The following is a 21,495-nucleotide window of genomic DNA, read 5'->3' as shown; positions in this document are numbered from 1 at the left end:
CTGGCCTGTCGTGCCCCCCTTATAATCCATTCAGTCTGTACATTGCCCCTATACCCCCAGTACTGAATGCCAATGCCCCCCCGGCCTGTCGTGCCCCCCTTATAATCCATTCAGTCTGTACATTGCCCCTATACCCCCAGTACTGAATGCCAATGCCCCCCGGGCCTGTCGTGCCCCCCTTATAATCCATTCAGTCTGTACATTGCCCCTATACCCCCAGTACTGAATGCCAATGGCCCCCCGGCCTGTCGTGCCCCCCTTATAATCCATTCAGTCTGTACATTGCCCCTATACCCCCAGTACTGACTGCCAATGCCCCCCCGGCCTGTTGTGCCCCCCATATAATCCATTCAGTCTGTACATTGCCCCTATACCCCCAGTACTGACTGCCAATGCCCCCCGGCCTGTTGTGCCCCCCATATAATCCATTCAGTCTGTACATTGCCCCTATACCCCCAGTACTGGAGTGCCAATGCCCCCCCGGCCTGTCGTGCCCCCCTTATAATCCATTCAGTCTGTACATTGCCCCTATACCCCCAGTACTGAGTGCCAATGCCCCCCCGGCCCTGATGCCCCCTTATAATCCATTCAGTCTGTACATTGCCCCTATACCCCCAGTACTGAGTGCCAATGCCCCCCCGGCCTGTCGTGCCCCCCTTATAATCCATTCAGTCTGTACATTGCCCTTATACCCCCAGTACTGAATGCCAATGGCCCCCCGGCCTGTCGTGCCCCCTTATAATCCATTCAGTCTGTACATTGCCCCTATACCCCCAGTACTGACTGCCAATGCCCCCCCGGCCCTGTCGTGCTCCCGTTATAATCCATTCAGTCTGTACATTGCCCCTATACCCCCAGTACTGAGTGCCAATGCCCCCCGGCCCTGATGCCCCCTTATAATCCATTCAGTCTGTACATTGCCCCTATACCCCCAGTACTGAGTGCCAATGCCCCCCCGGCCCTGATGCCCCCTTATAATCCATTCAGTCTGTACATTGCCCCTATACCCCCAGTACTGAGTGCCAATGCCCCCCCGGCCTGTCGTGCCCCCCTTATAATCCATTCAGTCTGTACATTGCCCCTATACCCCCAGTACTGAGTGCCAATGCCCCCCCGGCCCTGATGCCCCCTTATAATCCATTCAGTCTGTACATTGCCCCTATACCCCCAGTACTGAGTGCCAATGCCCCCCCGGCCTGTCGTGCCCCCCTTATAATCCATTCAGTCTGTACATTGCCCTTATACCCCCAGTACTGAGTGCCAATGCCCCCCCGGCCTGCCGTGCCCCCCTTATAATCCATTCAGTCTGTACATTGCCCCTATACCCCCAGCACTGAGTGCCAATGCCCCCCCGGCCTGTCGTGCCCCCCTTATAATCCATTCAGTCTGTACATTGCCCTTATACCCCCAGCACTGACTGCCAATGCCCCCCCGGCCTGTCGTGCCCCCCTTATAATCCATTCAGTCTGTACATTGCCCTTATACCCCCAGCACTGACTGCCAATGCCCCCCCGGCCTGTCATGCCCCCCTTATAATCCATTCAGTCTGTACATTGCCCTTATACCCCCATTACTGAGTGCCAATGCCCCCCCGGCCTGTCGTGCCCCCCTTATAATCCATTCAGTCTGTTCATTGCCCCTATACCCCCAGTACTGACTGCCAATGCCCCCCCCGGCCTGTTGTGCCCCCCATATAATCCATTCAGTCTGTACATTGCCCCTATACCCCCAGTACTGACTGCCAATGCCCCCCCGGCCTGTCGTGCCCCCCTTATAATCCATTCAGTCTGTACATTGCCCCTATACCCCCAGTACTGAGTGCCAATGCCCCCCCGGCCTGTCGTGCCCCCCTTATAATCCATTCAGTCTGTACATTGCCCCTATACCCCCCAGTACCCCCCCAATGCCTCCCAGCTGCCATATCTGCCCAGTAGGCAAAGTTCCCCTTTACTATAAAGCAGAATTGCCCTGTGTATGGGCCTTGTGGGCTGAGCCCTACCCACTGGGCTACGTGCCCTGCTGTATAACGAACAACCCCAGGGGGGGGGGGCATTTACACTGCGGGGGCCTAAGAGCAGGGAACATGGGAGTATTTGTGTTTCTCTGAAATAAATCCCTTTGTTGTTGGCTCTGCAGGGACCTGCCCCCGGGCAAACATGGAGGATGGCGCTGACGCTCTATTGGGTAAGTCCCCCCCCCATCAAAGGTTCCCATTCCCACCAGTGTTATAATTGCTTCCCCCCCCCATTGGACATGAAAAGGGGATATTTCATTTTAAATACAATCCATGGGCTGTGATGTCTCTGCCTCGTCTCCCAGCAAGGAAAGTGTCAGCGACACCAATTAACTGCCCCCCCCCCCGAGTACTAACCCGCCCCCCCCCCCCCGCTTCCCATGAAAGATTCGCTCCTGTGGCTGATAACCAACGGAAAATGGAATTATTTATATCTGAAATTAACAGGATAGGAGCGAGTGCTACAGTGCTAAGGCCCCCCCCAAACTGCCCCCCTTAGAGCCACATCCATTAAGCAGGAACAGCCCCCTAAGTTTGCTCATAGCCTGTACAGAGAGATACCATAAAACTATGGCACATAGGGATTCCCCTGTACTAAGCACAATTCAGCAGGAACAGCCCCCTAAGTTTGCCCATAGCCTGTACAGAGAGATACCATAAAACTATGGCACATAGGGATTCCCCTGTACTAAGCACAATTCAGCAGGAACAGCCCCCTAAGTTTGCCCATAGCCTGTACAGAGAGATACCATAAAACTATGGCACATAGGGATTTCCCTGTACTAAGCACAATTCAGCAGGAACAGCCCCCTAAGTTTGCCCATAGCCTGTACAGAGAGATACCATAAAACTATGGCACGTAGGGATTCCCCTGTACTAAGCACAATTCAGCAGGAACAGCCCCCTAAATTTGCCCATAGCCTGTACAGAGAGATACCATAAAACTATGGCACATAGGGATTCCCCTGTACTAAGCACAATTCAGCAGGAACAGCCCCCTAAGTTTGCTCATAGCCTGTACAGAGAGATACCATAAAACTATGGCACGTAGGGATTCCCCTGTACTAAGCACAATTCAGCAGGAACAGCCCCCTAAATTTGCCCATAGCCTGTACAGAGAGATACCATAAAACTATGGCACGTAGGGATTCCCCTGTACTAAGCACAATTCAGCAGGAACAGCCCCCTAAATTTGCCCATAGCCTGTACAGAGAGATACCATAACACTATGGCACATAGGGATTCCCCTGTACTAAGCACAATTCAGCCAAATACTAATTGTAAGTGATGCTGTCTTTTGATTTTTATTTACACTCCCCCCCCCCCCGTATCCCCCCCCCCCTGCCTATAGCAACACATTACCCAATGCAGCTGCCTCGCACTGGAACAAAGCAGGGAAATTGCAACAATTAGTGGATATTTTCTCCCAGTCGGCAGAGCTGCCGGCACTTTGGCTCCACAGATGCTGATTTTCTGATATTTCTGCCAAAGCCGAGGGGAAAGATACGGAGCCGCTCACCCACGCGGAGCCCCAACGCACGGAGCTCTGAGCGCAGCAACGAGGGGAGGCGCCCCTTTATCTCTATGGAACATTGGTGCTGAGTAACAGGGACGGTTCTAGGGACACAATGTTCTGTACTTTCATGGGGCCCAGAACGGAGCAGGAACCCCGGGATAGGAATGTGCCCCAATGGGGGAATTAAGGGAGGGGAGGAATATGTGACGCCTGGAGCTCTGCCCTGGTCTTTAGAGGCAAGATGGAGACAGTAGGGCAAGATGGAGACAGTAGGGCAAGATGGAGACAGTAGGGCAAGATGGAGACAGTAGGGCAAGATGGAGACAGTAGGACAAGATGGAGACAGTAGGGCAAGATGGGGACAGTAGGGCAAGATGGGGACAGTAGGGCAAGATGGAGACAGTAGGACAAGATGGAGACAGTAGGGCAAGATGGGGACAGTAGGGCAAGATGGAGACAGTAGGGCAAGAGGGAGACAGTAGGGCAAGATGGAGACAGTAGGGCAAGATGGAGACAGTAGGGCAAGATGGAGACCCTCCACCCTCAGTGGGCACAGCCGTCAGGAGAACTTCTCGCCTTCCCGGCCATCTTGCCTGTACCATGGGGTTTCCCTATTCCCCTGAGAGAGTTAATGGAGGGAGGATGCGGCTGGAGTTGGGGAAGAATGTGGGTTGGAAGGGGGAATATTTTGGGCCGGGCCCATTGGGGAAGGTTGGTTACTGGGCCCCGGGGCCCTTGGGCTGTTAATGTGAGTGGCTGTTACAGTTGTACTGTATGTGGGCGGCTGGGCTCAGTGATACCGAGTATCTGGGAGTAACCGGCCGGCACAGTGGGCACTAACTATGCAGTAATTGTGGCAGCGGCACGGCGGCTACCTGATGGGCACAATGGGCTTGTAGTGAGAATGCCATTTGCGGAACAGCCGGATCCCAGGCAAGAGATGGCAAGTCTGATAGGCTAATGGCACGCGGGTTTGATGATTAATTTGCCCCCTCCGGCTCCGGGATACAGAGTAATATCTGCCTGCCTGGGGGCCCCAGAGCGGGGAATGGGGCTCATTAACTAACGATCTGAAACCCTTCATCTTGTTTATTCCTCATCATCACTTATGGGAAATGAGCTTTCTGGATAATGGGATTCTGGATAATAGAGTTGCAATTCAGAAGGACAAACGGCTTGGCATTGCCCAATGGAAATGGTTTGGCTGTGCCCCCCATGCCCAATGCCATGTTAGAGAGGGGTATTGGCATTATGTTGGGGGTGGGTGCATTTTTGGGGTGCATCAGCACAGAATGTGGGGGTGGTAGTGGGTTGGGGTGCCCGCAGCCTTGCTCAGTGCCCTCTCTGTGCCAGGGTACAACATGATGGCAGCGTTCAGCCTGGACGAGAAACGTTACGCGTCGGTGAGCGGAGTTTCCATCGGGGCCTTTGTATTGGGCGGAGCCAGGATTTATACCCTGTCTGAGTCTGCAGAGCTGACCATCTGGACCAGGTACAGCGAGTGCCCACCATATACCCCCGCATTGCTGCCCGGCAACTGGCCAGTTGTTACTGAACTACAACTCCCTGCATTTTACCCACTCTCCTCTCTCTACCCCCCCAGCAAACCCCCCCCTTCTCTCAGCCTTGGGTCCCATTCTCCCTTCATCGCAGCTCAGAATCCATTTTAATATCCATTTCCCTTTCCACGTGCCAGGAATGGCTCATTGCTTGGCCCGGGCCCCGCATTCCCCCTCTGGATGGGACTAATTGGGACGTGGGATGTGAGAGTCGCAGGGAGGGGGGGGGGACCGGCTGCGCCTTTTCATGTCTTAGCGCTTAATCCCAACAAGCGCAGACCCTTTAATCTCCTTCTGCCGACAAATCAGTTCCAAGGTCCCTGTTCCGCCAGCTCATATCTGACCTTTCTACAAGGACACTTGGGGGGTGGGGGGGGGGCTGCCCTATCTATTAATTTGGGGTTCACAGTGTCAGGAGTGTGGCATCCCTTGCCCAGTGGGCTGACACTTCAAGGGGTATGATTCCTACTTATGGCCAATATCTAACCTTACTACAAAGATGCTTGGGGGGGGGGCTGCCTTAGCTACCAATTTGGGGTTCACAATGTCAGAAGTAGGGCATCACTTGACTAAAGAGCTGACACTTACTTCAAGGAGTATAATTCCTACCTATGGCTAATATCTGACCTTACTACACCGACACTTGGGTGGGGGGCTGCCCAATCTACCAATTAGCATTGGGGGTCACGTTCACAGCGTCACAATTGGGGCATCGCTTGACCAGAGAGCTGACACTTACTTCAAGGAGTATAATTCCTACCTATGGCTAATATCTGACCTTACTACATGGACGCTTGGGGGGGCTGCCCTATCAACCAATTAGCATTGGGATTCACAGTGTTAGAAGTGGGGAATCCCTTGACCAGAGAGCTGACACTTACTTCAAAGGGGATAATTCCTACCTACTGCCTTGGGGATCGGAATTCAATAACTCCCTTTCTCTGGCCCCAGGGTGGGCTTCTTACCTACCCCCCCCCAAACAAACAAACACACGTTGGCGAGGGCTTAGTCGCAATGGGACTGGATCATATTAAATTCATGAACCATTAATAATTCTATTGATTGATGAAGCCTTAGCCGGTCAGAGCCTGGGTTCAAAGCGGCTGTTGCCAAGGTAACAATCAGGGAGGCTAAGCCCCCCATCTCCGGACCCTCTAGAGCTTTGCTGGACTTGCTGAATGCGCCATTTTGGGTTTCCTTGGGAAAGTAAGGCTTATTTACACACCAGGCAAAGCGACCAATCAGGGGAGCAGGGCTTGGCGGCTGGGGGCATCATGGGAATCTTATGCAGATCATCGGAACATTCCAAGAACCCTGGGTATATGAGCCAATGCCCAATGTATTTGCCCCCCTTGGAAGGACCTGCCATACTGTATATCTGCTTGCCCCAGGGTGCAATATAGAATTTGGGGCAATTGGGGCAGATTTTCTCACTGTCCTTTCCTTGCAGAGACTTCCACCCCGGCGGGATCCCCCCGGAACACACCCTCAGCTTCCTGCTCCGATTGCCCCCCTACTCGGCCCGGGAGCCCTTCTCTATTTGGCAGATCACGGATGAAGATTTCCAGCCAGTCCTGGGAGTTATTCTAAACCGTAAGAATGGGGGACCCCCCCCTCACCCCACAACACCCCCTGCTGGACATGGATTTGCCCCATTGGCGCCTGGTTCTGTATATTCATTAGGGAGAGGATTAGAGACTTCAGTGTTTGCCCCGCGCCCCCTCTTTGTCTCAGAGCAATGACCCAGTACCCCATTAACCCCCCCAGTACTCCATTAGCCCCCCAGGCTGGTTCCCCCATTCCCTCAACTTTGGGGGGGCCTCAATCATTGGGACCCTCTGCCCTAAGGGAACAGCTGACTCGGAGAGGATGGGAGTCAAATAGAGCCCCCCTGGGCCAATGAGTGTCTGCCCTGAGTATCTGCCCTGCAAGGGGGCAAATCTAATGAGCAGGTAAAACACGGTGTAAAACATGAGGTGAAATTGAATTTCCATAATTCTACAGAGCACCCAGTTGCCTAGCAACCTGCCCTGCTATTTTATTCAGTGACAATCTGATGTCCTGGCACGGGCACTGCCCCCGATATAGGGGACTGATAAAGGGCAAGTAAACCCAGTATAAGGAGAAAATACATGTGACCACTAGCGTATTCATGGGAAATGGGCCCCACAGAATAACTCCAACTAGTGTACCCCAAAAAGCCCAATATAGTTAAAGCAGGACCTAACCACACCCCTATATCCTTCAGGAGAAGCCCCGCCTCCATGCCTAGCCAATGGGATAGGAGCAAGAAGTAGGGCGAAGCAATTAGGCTTAAACCAAAGTGAACTTACCCTTTAACTTTACATGTTTTCACCTTTGCAAATTCTTATCGGCTGTTTCTGCCGCTCATTGTGGGTCTGATAATGTTTCTCCTGTGTCTGAGCAGCAACCGAGAAATCTCTCACCTACTTCAACCCCGGCCCCGAGGGCTCCGTCCAGCAGGTCACTTTCCTACAGCACGAGGTCCAGCGGATATTCTATGGGAATTTCCATAAGGTACTGCCAGGGGCCCCCAGATATACCCCCATCTTTCCCCCAGCCCCCCCCCCACTGTCACAGTGTAACCCCCATATCATATATGCACATAATGTAACTGTATAATATATAGGCACAGATATACCCCCCATCTTTCCCCCCCCAGGTACAGGTGGCGGTTGGCAGGGGGGCCGTCCGGCTGTACATTGATTGCCAGAAGGTGGCAGAGAAGAGCATTAGGGGAATGGGCCACGTGACCACCAGAGGGTTTGAGATGTTGGGGAAACTGACAAGGACTCGGGGGCTGAGGAGCGGCTCAGCAGCAGTGAGTATAGATGAATTACATGAGGGGGGGCAGAATTATCACTCCCCCCCATATAATGGTATAGTAGTGAATGAATGGCAGTAATACTGAGCGCTGCTTAGGAGATCGCTCCCCCTGCTCTCAGCCAACCCTCCTTCCCCACCTTCCCTGCTGTCTCTGTACCACAAAGTCACCCCGGTGTCACCTTCCCCGGCCCGTTGGGCACAAGACGGAGCGGCTCATTTTCCGCCGTCATTGGACTTTATTTAACTGGAGACGTTTGATTCCCAGTGATCAATGGATCTCATTTGGGGCATCTTCTCTCTCCGACTCGTGAGGAATCCTTTGGTGGCGCTTGGAAGAAAGAGACTGTCTCTAACGAGAGGCGAGAAGGTCTCTCTATTTATAGCCTGCCGGTCAGCGAAGCCCAGTGTGCTGGGGGGGGGGGGGGATGATTCTCTGGGGGCCATAATGAGAGGGGCCTGTTATATATATTTATTTTATTATTAACTCAAAGAGGAGCCTCAGTCCAGGTTCTGCCAACCACTAAAATACCCCCAGGGGTGGGGGTCCCCAGAGCCGTCACTGCAGTCTGAGGTTCCCAGTTCTGCCCAACTGAGTGGGGCTCATAAAGCTATGGAGGCATTCTGGCATAGTTACTTAGAACCCATAAACCATAGAACCCATAGAACCATAGAACCCATAGAACCATGGAACCCATAGAACCCATAGAACCATGGAACCCATAGAACCCATAGAACCATAGAACCCATAGAACCATGGAACCCATAGAACCATAGAACCAACAGAACCATAGAACACATACAACCATAGAACCCATAGAACAATGGAACCCATAGAACCATAGAACCCATAGAACCAACAGAACCATAGAACCAACAGAACCATAGAACACATAGAACCCATAGAACCCATAGCAGCCAATCCAGGAGTAGATAATTATTTATGTATCTGGGAACCATGTGGCACATCAATAATGATTGTGGCAAAACGAGGGGCACCTAATGGGGCAGTAGTCAGTTCCACTGTTTGTAGCTGCCCTTGGTATCTGAGATACCCCAACTCTGCCCAGCGGGCAGTCTCATACCCCACTTGCCTCTCCTTGTGCTCTCCCTGGAGAGATGATGGGGAAATCACTTTCCTGCCCCTGGGAATAATGGTCCCGGTTCCATTGGTTCTTGGCTTGGCCTTAATGCCGTTGTTGGTGCTGCTCATATTGGGTTTCCAGCAAAGAACCACCAGCGATGAGTCCTTTGTCTCCCCTGGGTGCCATTACTAGAAGCTGCTGCTCTCCAGACCAGAAGCTAATTTTTAGGGACCCCATCTGCCTAAACTTGGGCAAACTGGTCAAACACATACCTTCACTGTACCTTCACTGGCTCTGTACGTACCTGGGGCCCCTCGAACATCTGCTGCTCCCCAATTTTATTCCTTTACAGTTCATATGACCCAAATTTCCCCCTTTGGCCGGGGCACATATAATTGACCCATCAGTACAGTGTTTTTATTGTGAACAAAGGCAAAGCATTGAGTGAGATCAGAGACACAAGGGGCAATTCCAGCCGTACCATAACCAGTACCAGTTTGTAGGGGACACCTCTACCTGGGTCCAAGGGAACTTGATATTAGGCAAAACAGAACCAAGCAGAACCCGACTGCCCCAGAGCAGCAGCAGAATGGAGGCCGTAGACACCCTTTCCAGTTAGAGAAGATTTCCCAATAGATTTGCTCAGTGACTGTAAGCTCCTTTGCTTCTCTCCTAGATCCAACTCCAGTCCTTCTGGATCATCTGTGGTGATGACTGGCCAGAAAGAGACACCTGCTGCGATGTCCTAGGGAAGGTGGGACCTCTCTGCTGCTTTAAGCCTTTTGCCATGTCTGTGCTACTCCTTTACTGTAACGAACTAAAACCAGTTTTCCCATAATGCACCCTCACACTTAGAGATATCTCATCCCTGTTTCTCAATTGTCCCCCAACCCTTACAGAGAGACGAAAGCACCTGCCCTGCCCCCCCTGCCTCCTGTACGTGCAGTTCAGCGGAAGCTGGCCCCCCAGGCCTTCCGGGACCCCCAGTAAGTTTTCCCAAGTTGGATTTTAGCCAGTTTCTCTGTAGTCTGGGCTCTGGGCCCATCAGAGTGTGAGCTTAGACAGCTGGAAGCTTGGGAGAAATCTCTCAAGTTCATACTCATCTTCTGCCCCACAGGGACCCGCAGGACTGAGAGGCGCTAAAGGGGAACAGGGACATCCTGGACCAAAGGTGGGAGCTCCCATTCATTTTATAAAGATACAGGGTCGGACTGGACCCAGAGAAACCTGGTGGGCTCCAAGCTGCTGCTTGCCTGGGTTGTAAGGGGCCCACATGTTGCCATGGCTGCAGGAAGGAGAGGAGGTATGAGGTGGGACAGCAGTGAGGGTGATGGGCCCTTGAGGTGGCAGCTCTCCAGTCTGACACTGTATAGATATAGGTTGAGTGACACTAATATGCCAAATTGATTGTCTCCAGGTTTGTCCTACTGTTTCTATCTCTCCCATCTGCCCTACTGTCTCCATCTTGCCCTACCGTCTCCATCATGTCCTGCTTTCTCATTCTTACCCTACTATCTCCATCTTACCCTACTGTCTCCATCTTGTCCTATTGTCTCCATCTTGCCCTACTGTCTTCATCTTGTCCTACTGTCTCCATCTTGCCCTACTGTCTCCATCTTGCCCTACTGTCTCCATCTTGCCCTACTGTCTCCATCTTGTCCTACTGTCTCCATCTTGCCCTACTGTCTCCATCTTGCCCTACTGTCTCCATCTTGTCCTACTGTCCCCATCTTGCCCTACTGCCTCCATCTTGCCCTACTGTCTCCATCTTGCCCTACTGTCTCCATCTTGCCCTACTGTCTCCATCTTGTCCTACTGTCTCCATCTTGCCCTACTGTCCCCATCTTGCCCTACTGTCTCCATCTTGCCCTACTGTCTCCATCTTGCCCTACTGCCTTCATCTTGTCCTACTGTCTCTGTTTGCTCTGCTGTCTCCATCTTGCCCTACTGTCTTCATCTTGCCCTACTGTCTCCATCTTGTCCTACTGTCTCCATCTTGTCCTACTGTCTCCATCTTGCCCTACTGTCTCCATCTTGCCCTACTGTCTTCATCTTGTCCTACTGTCTCCATCTTGCCCTACTGTCTCCATCTTGCCCTACTGCCTTCATCTTGTCCTACTGTCTCTGTTTGCTCTACTGTCTCCATCTTGCCCTACTGTCTTCATCTTGCCCTACTGTCTTCATCTTGCCCTACTGTCTTCATCTTGCCCTACTGTCTTCATCTTGTCCTACTGTCTCCATCTTGCCCTACTGTCTCCATCTTGTCCTAGTGTCTCCATCTTGCCCTACTATCTCCATTCAGCCCAACAGTCTTCATCTTGCCCTACTGTCTCCATCTTGCCCTACTGTCTCCATTCAGCCCAACAGTCTTCATCTCCCCCCTACTGTTGCCATTTTGCCCTACTGTCTCTATCTTGCCCTACTTTCTCCATCTTGTCCTACTGTCTTCATCTTGTCCTACTGTCTCCATCTTGTCCTACTGTCTCCATCTTGTCTTACTGTCTCCATCTTGTCCTAGTGTCATCATCTTGCCCTACTGTCTCCATTCAGCCCAACAGTCTTCATCTTGCCCTACTGTCTCCATCTTGCCCTACTGTCTCCATCTTGCCCTACTGTCTCCATTCAGCCCAACAGTCTTCATCTCCCCCTACTGTTGCCATTTTGCCCTACTGTCTCCATCTTGCCCTACTTTCTCCATCTTGTCCTACTGTTTCCATCTTGCCCTGCTGTCTCCATCTTGCCCTACTTTCTCCATCTTGTCCTACTGTCTCGATCTTGCCTACTGTCTCCATTCAGCCCAACAGTCTTCATCTCCCCCTACTGTTGCCATCTTGCCCTACTTTCTCCATCTTGTCCTACTGTTTCCCTCTTGCCCTACTGTCTCAATCTTGCCCTACTGTCTCCATCTTGCCCTACTGTCTCCATTCAGCCCAACATTCTCCATCTTGCCCTCTTGTTGACCACTTGTGCTTCTGGCACCATTTTGCTGTATTGTTATGCCACAATGTTCCTACCTGTTGCAGTGGGGTAACCTGGAAATGGCCCCCCTATTTAACCCCCTAAATGCAGTAAAGATAGCATGGAAGGTACCATGTGACGGGGTCTGATACAAAGCACCAGTTGAATGCCCCACATGGAAGGCAGTATATAAATATAATATGCTAATGGCCATAGCCTAGAATATCTGCCCCTGGGGCTGCTGGGCCATGGTAATTGCAGATGACAGAGTGGGGACATTCCCCGGAGACACCGGGTATTTTTGGCGCTCATTGTTCTACAAAGCGGGATGTGGATTTATTCCCCCTGTAAGTCCCTGACAGGGAGGGGGAAGCAATGAAACGTGACGCGCTCTCCATCATCTTCCTGCTGGGGAAGCGCAATTCCCACCGTGGGAATATCTGTCAGATCTGTACGGAAGTTGCCGGACTCGGCCTAGATTCCTCCTCGCTCACTTGTTGCCTCTTTTCATTCTTATTCTCAGGGTGAACCGGGGAATCGTGGCCCCTGGGGACTTGATGGTCCTGGAGGGCATTTGGGCTCCCCTGGCCTGCAAGGGACGTCTGCTACTGGCCCAATGGTAGGATACCCCATCAAGCCTAAAGGGGCATTTATGTCAGAGGTGATTGGTTGTTGCTGTATTACTCCTGGTCATTTGGTCATTTTTCATTTAGGGCCCCCCAGGAATAAAAGGAGAAAAAGGGGACACAGGAAGTCCTGGGCTGCAGGTAACTCTCTCATCTCTTGAGGGACCTGTTGGCTCAGTGCGTTTGGTCCATTAACCCTTTCCCTTTCTATCTTAGGGACTGCCTGGTGCCGAGGGAATGTTGGGGAGAGATGGAATTATGGGACCCAAGGTACAAGCCCCCAGGGCTAGGAGTCGATAACTATCAGTAGTTTATGCGACATCACATTATCATTGGTTTACTCTGTCACCCCAAAATATATATGTTATTTATTATTAGGAAGGCAGAGTATAAATGAGCATAATGGACCCCATTATTGGACTTTGCCCTACTGTCTCGGTCTTGTTCTACTGTCTTCATCTTGCCACACTGTCTCCATGTTTTCATAATGTCTCCATTTTGTCCCATTGTCTCCAACTTGTCCTACTGCCTTAATTATGTCTACATCTTGCCATACTATCTTCATGTTACTCTACTGTCTTTATCTTGTCCTAATGTCTCCATTTTGCCCTACTGTCTCCATCTTGCCCTACTGTCTCCGTCTTTCCCTACTGTCTCCATCTTGCCCTACTGTCTCCATCTTGCCCGACTGTCTCCATCTTGCCCTACTGTCTCCGTCTTTCCCTACTGTCTCCGTCTTGCCCTACTGTCTCCATCTTGCCCTACTGTCTCAATCTTTCCCTACTGTCTTCGTCTTTCCCTACTGTCTCCATTTTGCCCTACTGTCTCCATCTTGCCCTACTGTCTCCGTCTTGCCCTACTGTCTCCATTTTGCCCTACTGTCTCCATCTTGCCCTACTGTCTCCGTCTTTCCCTACTGTCTCCGTCTTGCCCTACTGTCTCCATCTTACCCTACTGTCTCAATCTTTCTCTACTGTCTCCGTCTTGTCCTACTGTCTCCATCTTGCCCTACTGTCTCCATCTTGCCCTACTGTCTCCATCTTGCCCTACTGTCTCCATCTTGCCCTACTGTCTCCGTATTGCCCTACTGTCCCTGTCTTGCCCTACTGTCTCCATCTTGCCCTACTGTCTCCATCTTGCCCTACTGTCTCCATCTTGCCCTGCTGTCCCCGACTCCCCGTCTTGCCCTACTGTCTCCATCTTGTCCTACTGTCTCCATCTTGCCTTACTGGCTCCATCTTGCCCTTCTGTCTCCATCTTGTCCTACTGTCCCCATCTTGCCCTACTATCTCCATCTTGCCCTACTGTCTCCATCTTGTCCTACTGTCTCCATCTTGTCCTACTGTCCCCATCTTGCCCTACTATCTCCATCTTGTCCTACTGTCCCCATCTTGCCCTACTATCTCCATCTTGTCCTACTGTCCCCATCTTGCCCTACTGTCTCCATCTTGTCCTACTGTCTCCATCTTGTCCTACTGTCCCCATCTTGCCCTACTGTCCCCATCTTGCCCTACTGTCTCCATCTTGCCCTACTGTCTCCATCTTGTCCTACTGTCTCCATCTTGCCCTACTGTCTCCATCTTGCCCTACTGTCTCCATCTTGTCCTACCGTCTCCATCTTGCCCAACTGTCCCCATCTTGCCCTACTGTCCCCATCTTCCCTACTGTCTCCATCTTGCCCTACTGTCTCCATCTTGCCCTACTGTCTCCATCTTGCCCTACTGTCTCCATCTTGCCCTACTGTCTCCATCTTGCCCTACTGTCACCTTTAGCAACCCCCAGCCTTCAGTATATAACCCCCAGGGGGCACTTGCAATCTGCACTTGTATAACACCCCCTGATACTGGAGCTGCTCCGAGTTTAGCAGAAATATTCATTATCTCTGGATTCTCACCCACCGGCCCGACAGCTCATTATGACTTAGGAATTTGCCAGACAAATGTGACCTTTCCAAAATCTACTTCAATTTTTCTTACTGCGGAGAAAGTCATTGCTCTTCTATTAATTGTTGTGTCAGTTCAGCATGTGTTTTGCAACTGTGTGTGCCCCGTGTGTGCCCCGTGTGTGCCCCGTGTGTGCCCTGTGTGTGCCCCGTGTGTGTGCCCTGTGTGTGCCCCGTGTGTGCCCCGTGTGTGTGCCCCGTGTGTGCCCCGTGTGTGCCCTGTGTGTGCCCTGTGTGTGCCCCGTGTGTGTGCCCCGTGTGTGCCCCGTGTGTGCCCCGTGTGTGTGCCCCGTGTGTGCCCTGTGTGTGCCCTGTGTGTGCCCCGTGTGTGTGCCCCGTGTGTGCCCCGTGTGTGCCCCGTGTGTGCCCCATGTGTGCCCCGTGTGTGTGCCCCGTGTGTGCCCCGTGTGTGCCCTGTGTGTGCCCTGTGTGCCCTTTGTTTGCCCTGTGTGTGCCCTGTGTGTGCCCCATATGTGCCCTGTGTGCCCTGTGTGTGTGCCCCGTGTGTGTGTGTAACTGTATCAAACCCACGTGCAAAGCTCAGCTATTTGTCAGAATGCCAGGAGGATCCTTACTATTTTAGAGCTGTCCCTGTAGGGGGCAGTGTAAGAGGGGCAACTGGCCCGGGGCCGCCCACACACCAACAATTCTATGAAGGAAGAGTTTCATGGATTTTCTAGAAACTGCTCATTTCTTTTCCTTTCAGGGCATTCGGGGAGTGGAGGGGACGACGGGGCTCCCTGGGCCTCCTGGGCCAAGGGTAAGCGAACGCTCTGTTTCTATTGATTGGTTTCGGTGGCGTTTCTCTGTCACATTGCTCCGTGTCACTTCACCGTCTCGGTGCTATAAATACCTCTGTATCTGTTGGGGAAGAGAAGATTCTCTGTATAAAGCTGTGTATGGAACTCAGGGGAACAGTGAGCGGGTCGTGGCCTCTATAGAGGCTGCAGATTGATGGAACCCACCCCACCGGCTGCAGGACATAAAAACAAATTGCAGAGCAATAAATGAGCCTCTTAGCGGCCCGTTAACTACTCGATTCCCTCATTGCTGAGAGGGAACGTCTCCACTGATACGAATGTCATCTCATTTGACTGAGTCAGGGATGTTCCCACAGTTACAGGCAAATAGAATAATGTCCCCCAGCAAAAGGGAAGGCGGAACCTTCTAGAACATCTGTCTCACTCGAGCTTTGCTCTGGTTTTCTTTCAGGGACTGCCAGGCGTCTCAGGGATCAAAGGCACCCCAGGGGATAAAGGCCCAGTGGGAGCAGTTGGACCAACAGTAAGTATAACCGATATGTACCCTATGGGATCAGAACCTCCTCTGTACCCAGTGTTGGGTTATGTTCATTTAAGGGCACACTAACTTTCTAATAACCCATTCTAGGTGAGGTGGGGAGACTAGGGGCTGAGTTAAGGGGAGACTAAGGGCTGAGTTAAGGGGAGACTAAGGGCTGAGTTAAGAAAAGACTAAGGGCTGAGTTAAGGGGAGACTAAGGGCTGAGTTAAGGGAAGACTAAGGGCTGAGTTAAGGGAAGACTAAGGGTTGAGTTAAGGGGAGACTAAGGGCTGAGTTAAGGGAAGACTAAGGGTTGAGTTAAGGGGAGACTAAGGGCTGAGTTAAGGGAAGACTAAGGATTGAGTTAAGGGAAGACTAAGGGCTGAGTTAAGGGAAGACTAAGGGCTGAGTTAAGGGAAGACTAAGGATTGAGTTAAGGGAAGACTAAGGGCTGAGTTAAGAGAAGAATAGGGGCTGAGTTAAGGGGAGACTAAGGGCTGAGTTAAGGGGAGACTAAGGGCTGAGTTAAGGGAAGACTAAGGGTTGAGTTAAGGGGAGACTAAGGGCTGAGTTAAGGGAAGACTAAGGGTTGAGTTAAGGGGAGACTAAGGGCTGAGTTAAGGGAAGACTAAGGATTGAGTTAAGAGAAGAATAGGGGCTGAGTTAAGGGGAGACTAAGGGCTGAGTTAAGGGGAGACTAAGGGCTGAGTTAAGGGAAGACTAAGGATTGAGTTAAAATCCTAAATATTGAGTTCACTCACTGGATGCCATGTATCCCAAGCTGTTCTAAGCCACTTGGTTCATATGTGACAGAATTCATTCAGACAGCTTGCATGAAATATTACACACAAGTGTTCCGGGGGGGGGGGGGGGGGGGGGGGGGGGGCACAGAGCCCTCACATCTACAGACTTGGAACTGACTTCCAGGTTCTTGTTCTTCAGTCGTGGAGAGGAATATTTGCACTTTTTACACATGACTCACAAACAGTCTAAATAATAAATCAACTGCAAAATACGTCTGAAGCTGACAAAACCAGTTTCCCACAATTCCTTGTGTCACTACTGCTTCCTATTGCTGGGAGTGAGCTTCCTACATCTCTCTACTGACCATTTGGACCTCTTTCCGGTTCTGCAAACTGCTCCAGTTCTCCCAGATTAGAAGGTTCTTCTCCCAACTGCAGTTATCAGATGTCTCCATGAGTGTTCAAAGGGATTTAGATCTGGACTCATTGCTGCCACTTCAAAACAGTCCGGTGTTTGGTCTTTAACCATTCATTGGTCCTGTTGATGTGAGCATCAGGTAGTTGTTCTGCTGGAAGGTCCATGATCTGTGACAGAATTCCAGCTTTTTGACATTGGGTCCAAGTACCTTGGGAATCTCCTGATTGCCTCAAGGCCCCCCATTTTAGTGGCAACAAATCAACCAACATAACATCATCAAACCCCTTCCTTGTCTGACTGTAGGCATGGAGGCCATTTGTTTGAAGGCTTCCCGTCTAGACAAACAGATGTTATGTTAGAGCTGTGATTTATCCCCCAACTTTCTCCCAGATGGATTTTGGCTTCTTCAGGTGTTTTATTCCAAACTCCAGTCACATGTACTTTTTAGGTTTCTCTGTCAGCAGTGGTTTTCATGGGTCTCCTACCATATTTCATTAAGCTGGTCTTGGATGGTGAGAGCTGAATCTTTTGAACCCTATATCTGAAGCTCACTTCCATCTGATTTGATGGAAGTTCTTCCACCACAATTGGAATGATCCTTCTCTGGGATCTTTTATACATTTTTTCTCATGCACCAACATCCAGGGAGATTGGCTGCAGTTCCAAGTGCCCAAAATATCTTGATACCATTGGGTATGGGGGGCAGAGGAGCATTAAGTTTTTTGGAGATGGACTTTTATCCATGAGATTATCCATACCTTCTTACAGTTTTCAGTCTCACCTCCTCAGACAGTTCTCTGCTTTTCCTTCTTCCCTCCATTTTCAGTGGGGGGCACATAGTTGGCTGTATCCAAGCTAGTTGGACATGTGCTTTCTAAGGAACCCTTAGTCTTTCCTTAACTCATCCCTTAGTCCTCCCTTAACTCATCCCTTAGTCCTCCCTTAACTCAGCTCTTAGTCTCCCCTTAACTCAGCCCTTAGTCTTCTCTTAACTCAACCCTTAGTCTTTCTTTAACTCAACCCTTTGTCTCCTCTTAACTCAGCCCTTAGTCTTTACTTAACTCAACCCTTAGTCTTTCCTTAACTCAGCCCTTACTCTTTCCTTAACTCAACCCTTAGTCTTTCCTTAACTCAGCCCTTAGTCTCCCCTTAACTCAGCCCTTAGTCTCCCCTTAACTCAGCCCTTAGTCTCCCCTTAACTCAACCCTTAGTCTTCTCTTAACTCAACCCTTAGTCTTCTCTTAACTCAACCCTTTGTCTCCTCTTAACTCAGCCGTTAGTCTTTCCTTAACTCAGCCCTTAGTCTTTTCTTAACTCAACCCTTTGTCTCCTCTTAACTCAGCCCTTACTCTTTCCTTAACTCAACCCTTTGTCTCCTCTTAACTCAGCCCTTACCCTTCCTTAACTCAACCCTTTGTCTCCTCTTAACTCAGCCCTTACTCTTTCCTTAACTCAACCCTTAGTCTTTCCTTAACTCAGCCCTTAGTCTCCCCTTAACTCAGCCCTTAGTCTCCCCTTAACTCAGCCCTTAGTCTCCCCTTAACTCAGCCCTTAGTCTTCTCTTAACTCAACCCTTAGTCTTTCTTTAACTCAACCCTTTGTCTCCTCTTAACTCAGCCCTTAGTCTTTACTTAACTCAACCCTTAGTCTTTCCTTAACTCAGCCCTTAGTCTCCCCTTAACTCAGCCCTTAGTCTTTCCTTAACTCAGCCCTTAGTCTCCCCTTAACTCAGCCCTTAGTCTCCCCTTAACTCAGCCCTTAGTCTCCCCTTAACTCAACCCTTAGTCTTCTCTTAACTCAACCCTTAGTCTTCTCTTAACTCAACCCTTTGTCTCCTCTTAACTCAGCCCTTAGTCTTTCCTTAACTCAGCCCTTAGTCTTTTCTTAACTCAACCCTTTGTCTCCTCTTAACTCAGCCCTTAGTCTTTTCTTAACTCAACCCTTTGTCTCCTCTTAACTCAACCCTTAGTCTTCTCTTAACTCAACCCTTTGTCTCCTCTTAACTCAGCCCTTAGTCTTTCCTTAACTCAGCCCTTAGTCTTTTCTTAACTCAGCCCTTAGTCTTTTCTTAACTCAACCCTTAGTCTTCTCTTAACTCAACCCTTAGTCTTTCTTTAACTCAACCCTTTGTCTCCTCTTAACTCAGCCCTTAGTCTTTACTTAACTCAACCCTTAGTCTTTCCTTAACTCAGCCCTTAGTCTCCCCTTAACTCAGCCCTTAGTCTTTCCTTAACTCAGCCCTTAGTCTCCCCTTAACTCAGCCCTTAGTCTCCCCTTAACTCAGCCCTTAGTCTCCCCTTAACTCAGCCCGTAGTCTCCCCTTAACTCAACCCTTAGTCTTCTCTTAACTCAACCCTTAGTCTTCTCTTAACTCAACCCTTTGTCTCCTCTTAACTCAGCCCTTAGTCTTTCCTTAACTCAGCCCTTAGTCTTTTCTTAACTCAACCCTTTGTCTCCTCTTAACTCAGCCCTTAGTCTTTCCTTAACTCAGCCCTTAGTCTTTTCTTAACTCAGCCCTTAGTCTTTTCTTAACTCAACCCTTAGTCTTCTCTTAACTCAACCCTTAGTCTTCTCTTAACTCAACCCTTTGTCTCCTCTTAACTCAGCCCTTAGTCTTTCCTTAACTCAGCCCTTAGTCTTTCCTTAACTCAGCCCTTAGTCTTTTCTTAACTCAACCCTTTGTCTCCTCTTAACTCAACCCTTAGGGGCACATTTACTAACCCACGAACGGGCCTAATGTGTCCGATTGCGTTTTTTTCGTAATGATCGGTAATTTTGCGATTTTTTCGTATTTTTTGCGATTTTTTCGGCGTCTTTGCGATTTTTGCGTAAAAACGCGAGTTTTTCGGTGTCTTTACGATTTTTGTGTAAAAACGCGAGTTTTAACGCTATGAAAAGGCACGACTTTGCGCGCAAGTGTTAACGCTACGAAAAAATGGCTACGAAAAACTTGCGTTTTTACGCAAAAATCGTAAAGACGCCGAAAAAATCACAAAAAATACGAAAAAGTCGCAAAATGTTCGTTTCCAATCGGAATTTTTCCAATTCGGATTCGAAATCGTGTCTTAGTAAATCAGCCCCTTAGTCTTCCCTTAACTCAACCTTTAGTCTTCCCTTAACTCAGCCCTTAGTCAAGTGTCCCAGTTGGACCGTTAGAAGACTCAGTAGTGCATATCTATGGATCCAAGTGGCCTGTTCCCTTGCAAACACTCTCACATTCAATTAAACAGTCGAGCAGTCAGGCCAAGTGGTTCTATCACATATAAAGGGCAAGTTTGCCTGAAGCCTGGCCTAATTAAACACACACTGGTTAAACATAACTTACTAACACAACCTTCTTTCAATGGATAATGAAAGAACATGTTGCTCATTACGGGACAGTTTTATTGACTGATAATTAGTGGATAACAGTCAGAGACAGTCCAACATATGTGTGTCCTGATGAAGTGATTAACGTTAGGAGAAACTCATGTTTGGGGCATCTGTACATCAATATCCAATTAAAGTCAATGGTGCAGGGGGCTATTTGCTGCCATTACAGCCGTATTTAATGAACGTTCCTCAGCCCCGAGCGTTGCATTCCTAATTAATCATTTATCAATGGAAATATCTAGACAGTTACCCAGGGAGACCATGTGGCCAATGGGTTGTTAACAGATAAGTAGCCTGGAAAGTGATCGAAATGCCTGATTGATCTAAGGCCACGGTGGCCTCGCTTGGTGAGCAAGTAGTCACCAGTTAATCAGAGAAGGTCTAACTAATTAAGTGATCCTTGTTCCTGCTGATTGATCCTCAGACATTGATTATCGGTGGAGATGAGACACAAGTATTGGCATGATAACGACTATAGGACACTCCATGGCCATTTATTGGGCTCCTTTCAATATAAAACCATCCATCTTTTCCTCTTTGTACATCTCAGGGTCTTCCAGGACCTCGAGGAGAGAAAGGGGAGAAGGTGAGCTCTCTACGCGTTTCGCTCCTTTTACCCATCATTAGACATCACCAGGCTTCTCTGCTCTCCCACCCAAACTGCTGGATCCATGAGAGCCATGGACGTTCTTTCTCCTTGATGAGTACCCAGTATTTCATTTCTTAAGAGCTAGCCACTTATTGGAGCTCCCACATCAACTGTAAATTTACTGGCTGAAGGCAATATCTTCCTTTTGTACATAGGGGGAGCCCCAGTCTGCGGCCACAATCTACCACTTAGTCAATCAGGTGTGTGAAAGACTCATTCAAGGTAAGTGGAACAGAACAAGACGTTGGGCAAGGTTGGTCATGTGGTTGGAAACATCTCAAAAGTTTTTCAGGACTTGGGAACGGGAATTAGTAATTTAGTGGGGAAAATTCAAAAACTTACACTGATTGTAGATCTCATGAAGAAGCTTGAGGTGGCCATACACCTAAGGTGGGGTAATATTGGCTCTGGGGGGGGGGGGGGGGGCCCGGGCGGGGGTAAGTGGGAGTTGAGTAGTTTCCTGTTCCTGGTGTAAGATGATGCAGGAG

The 21,495-nt window shown here is 50.0% G+C and overlaps 1 protein-coding gene across 2 annotated transcripts in view; it reads left to right on the top strand.

Annotated features, from left to right (window-relative positions):
- The window catches only part of col20a1 (collagen type XX alpha 1 chain), a 48,084-nt gene that overhangs the window by 24,625 nt on the left and 1,964 nt on the right, over positions 1 to 21,495 (top strand). For both annotated transcript variants that reach the window (XM_031894715.1, XM_031894714.1), the window contains exons 20-34: positions 2,137 to 2,184; positions 4,884 to 5,022; positions 6,540 to 6,682; positions 7,518 to 7,627; positions 7,773 to 7,931; positions 9,695 to 9,772; positions 9,918 to 10,004; positions 10,136 to 10,189; positions 12,500 to 12,595; positions 12,690 to 12,743; positions 12,819 to 12,872; positions 15,251 to 15,304; positions 15,757 to 15,828; positions 20,909 to 20,944; positions 21,163 to 21,229. In XM_031894715.1, coding sequence (XP_031750575.1) covers positions 2,137 to 2,184; positions 4,884 to 5,022; positions 6,540 to 6,682; positions 7,518 to 7,627; positions 7,773 to 7,931; positions 9,695 to 9,772; positions 9,918 to 10,004; positions 10,136 to 10,189; positions 12,500 to 12,595; positions 12,690 to 12,743; positions 12,819 to 12,872; positions 15,251 to 15,304; positions 15,757 to 15,828; positions 20,909 to 20,944; positions 21,163 to 21,229 — 1,251 coding nt within the window. The remainder of the gene's footprint in view (positions 1 to 2,136; positions 2,185 to 4,883; positions 5,023 to 6,539; positions 6,683 to 7,517; positions 7,628 to 7,772; positions 7,932 to 9,694; positions 9,773 to 9,917; positions 10,005 to 10,135; positions 10,190 to 12,499; positions 12,596 to 12,689; positions 12,744 to 12,818; positions 12,873 to 15,250; positions 15,305 to 15,756; positions 15,829 to 20,908; positions 20,945 to 21,162; positions 21,230 to 21,495) is intronic.

Source organism: Xenopus tropicalis, chromosome 10, assembly GCF_000004195.4.
Source record: "Xenopus tropicalis strain Nigerian chromosome 10, UCB_Xtro_10.0, whole genome shotgun sequence".
NCBI classification, from domain to species: Eukaryota; Metazoa; Chordata; class Amphibia; order Anura; family Pipidae; genus Xenopus; species Xenopus tropicalis.
The sequence above is the reverse complement of the archived record's forward strand: the minus strand, read 5'-3'. Positions and strand labels throughout refer to the sequence as shown.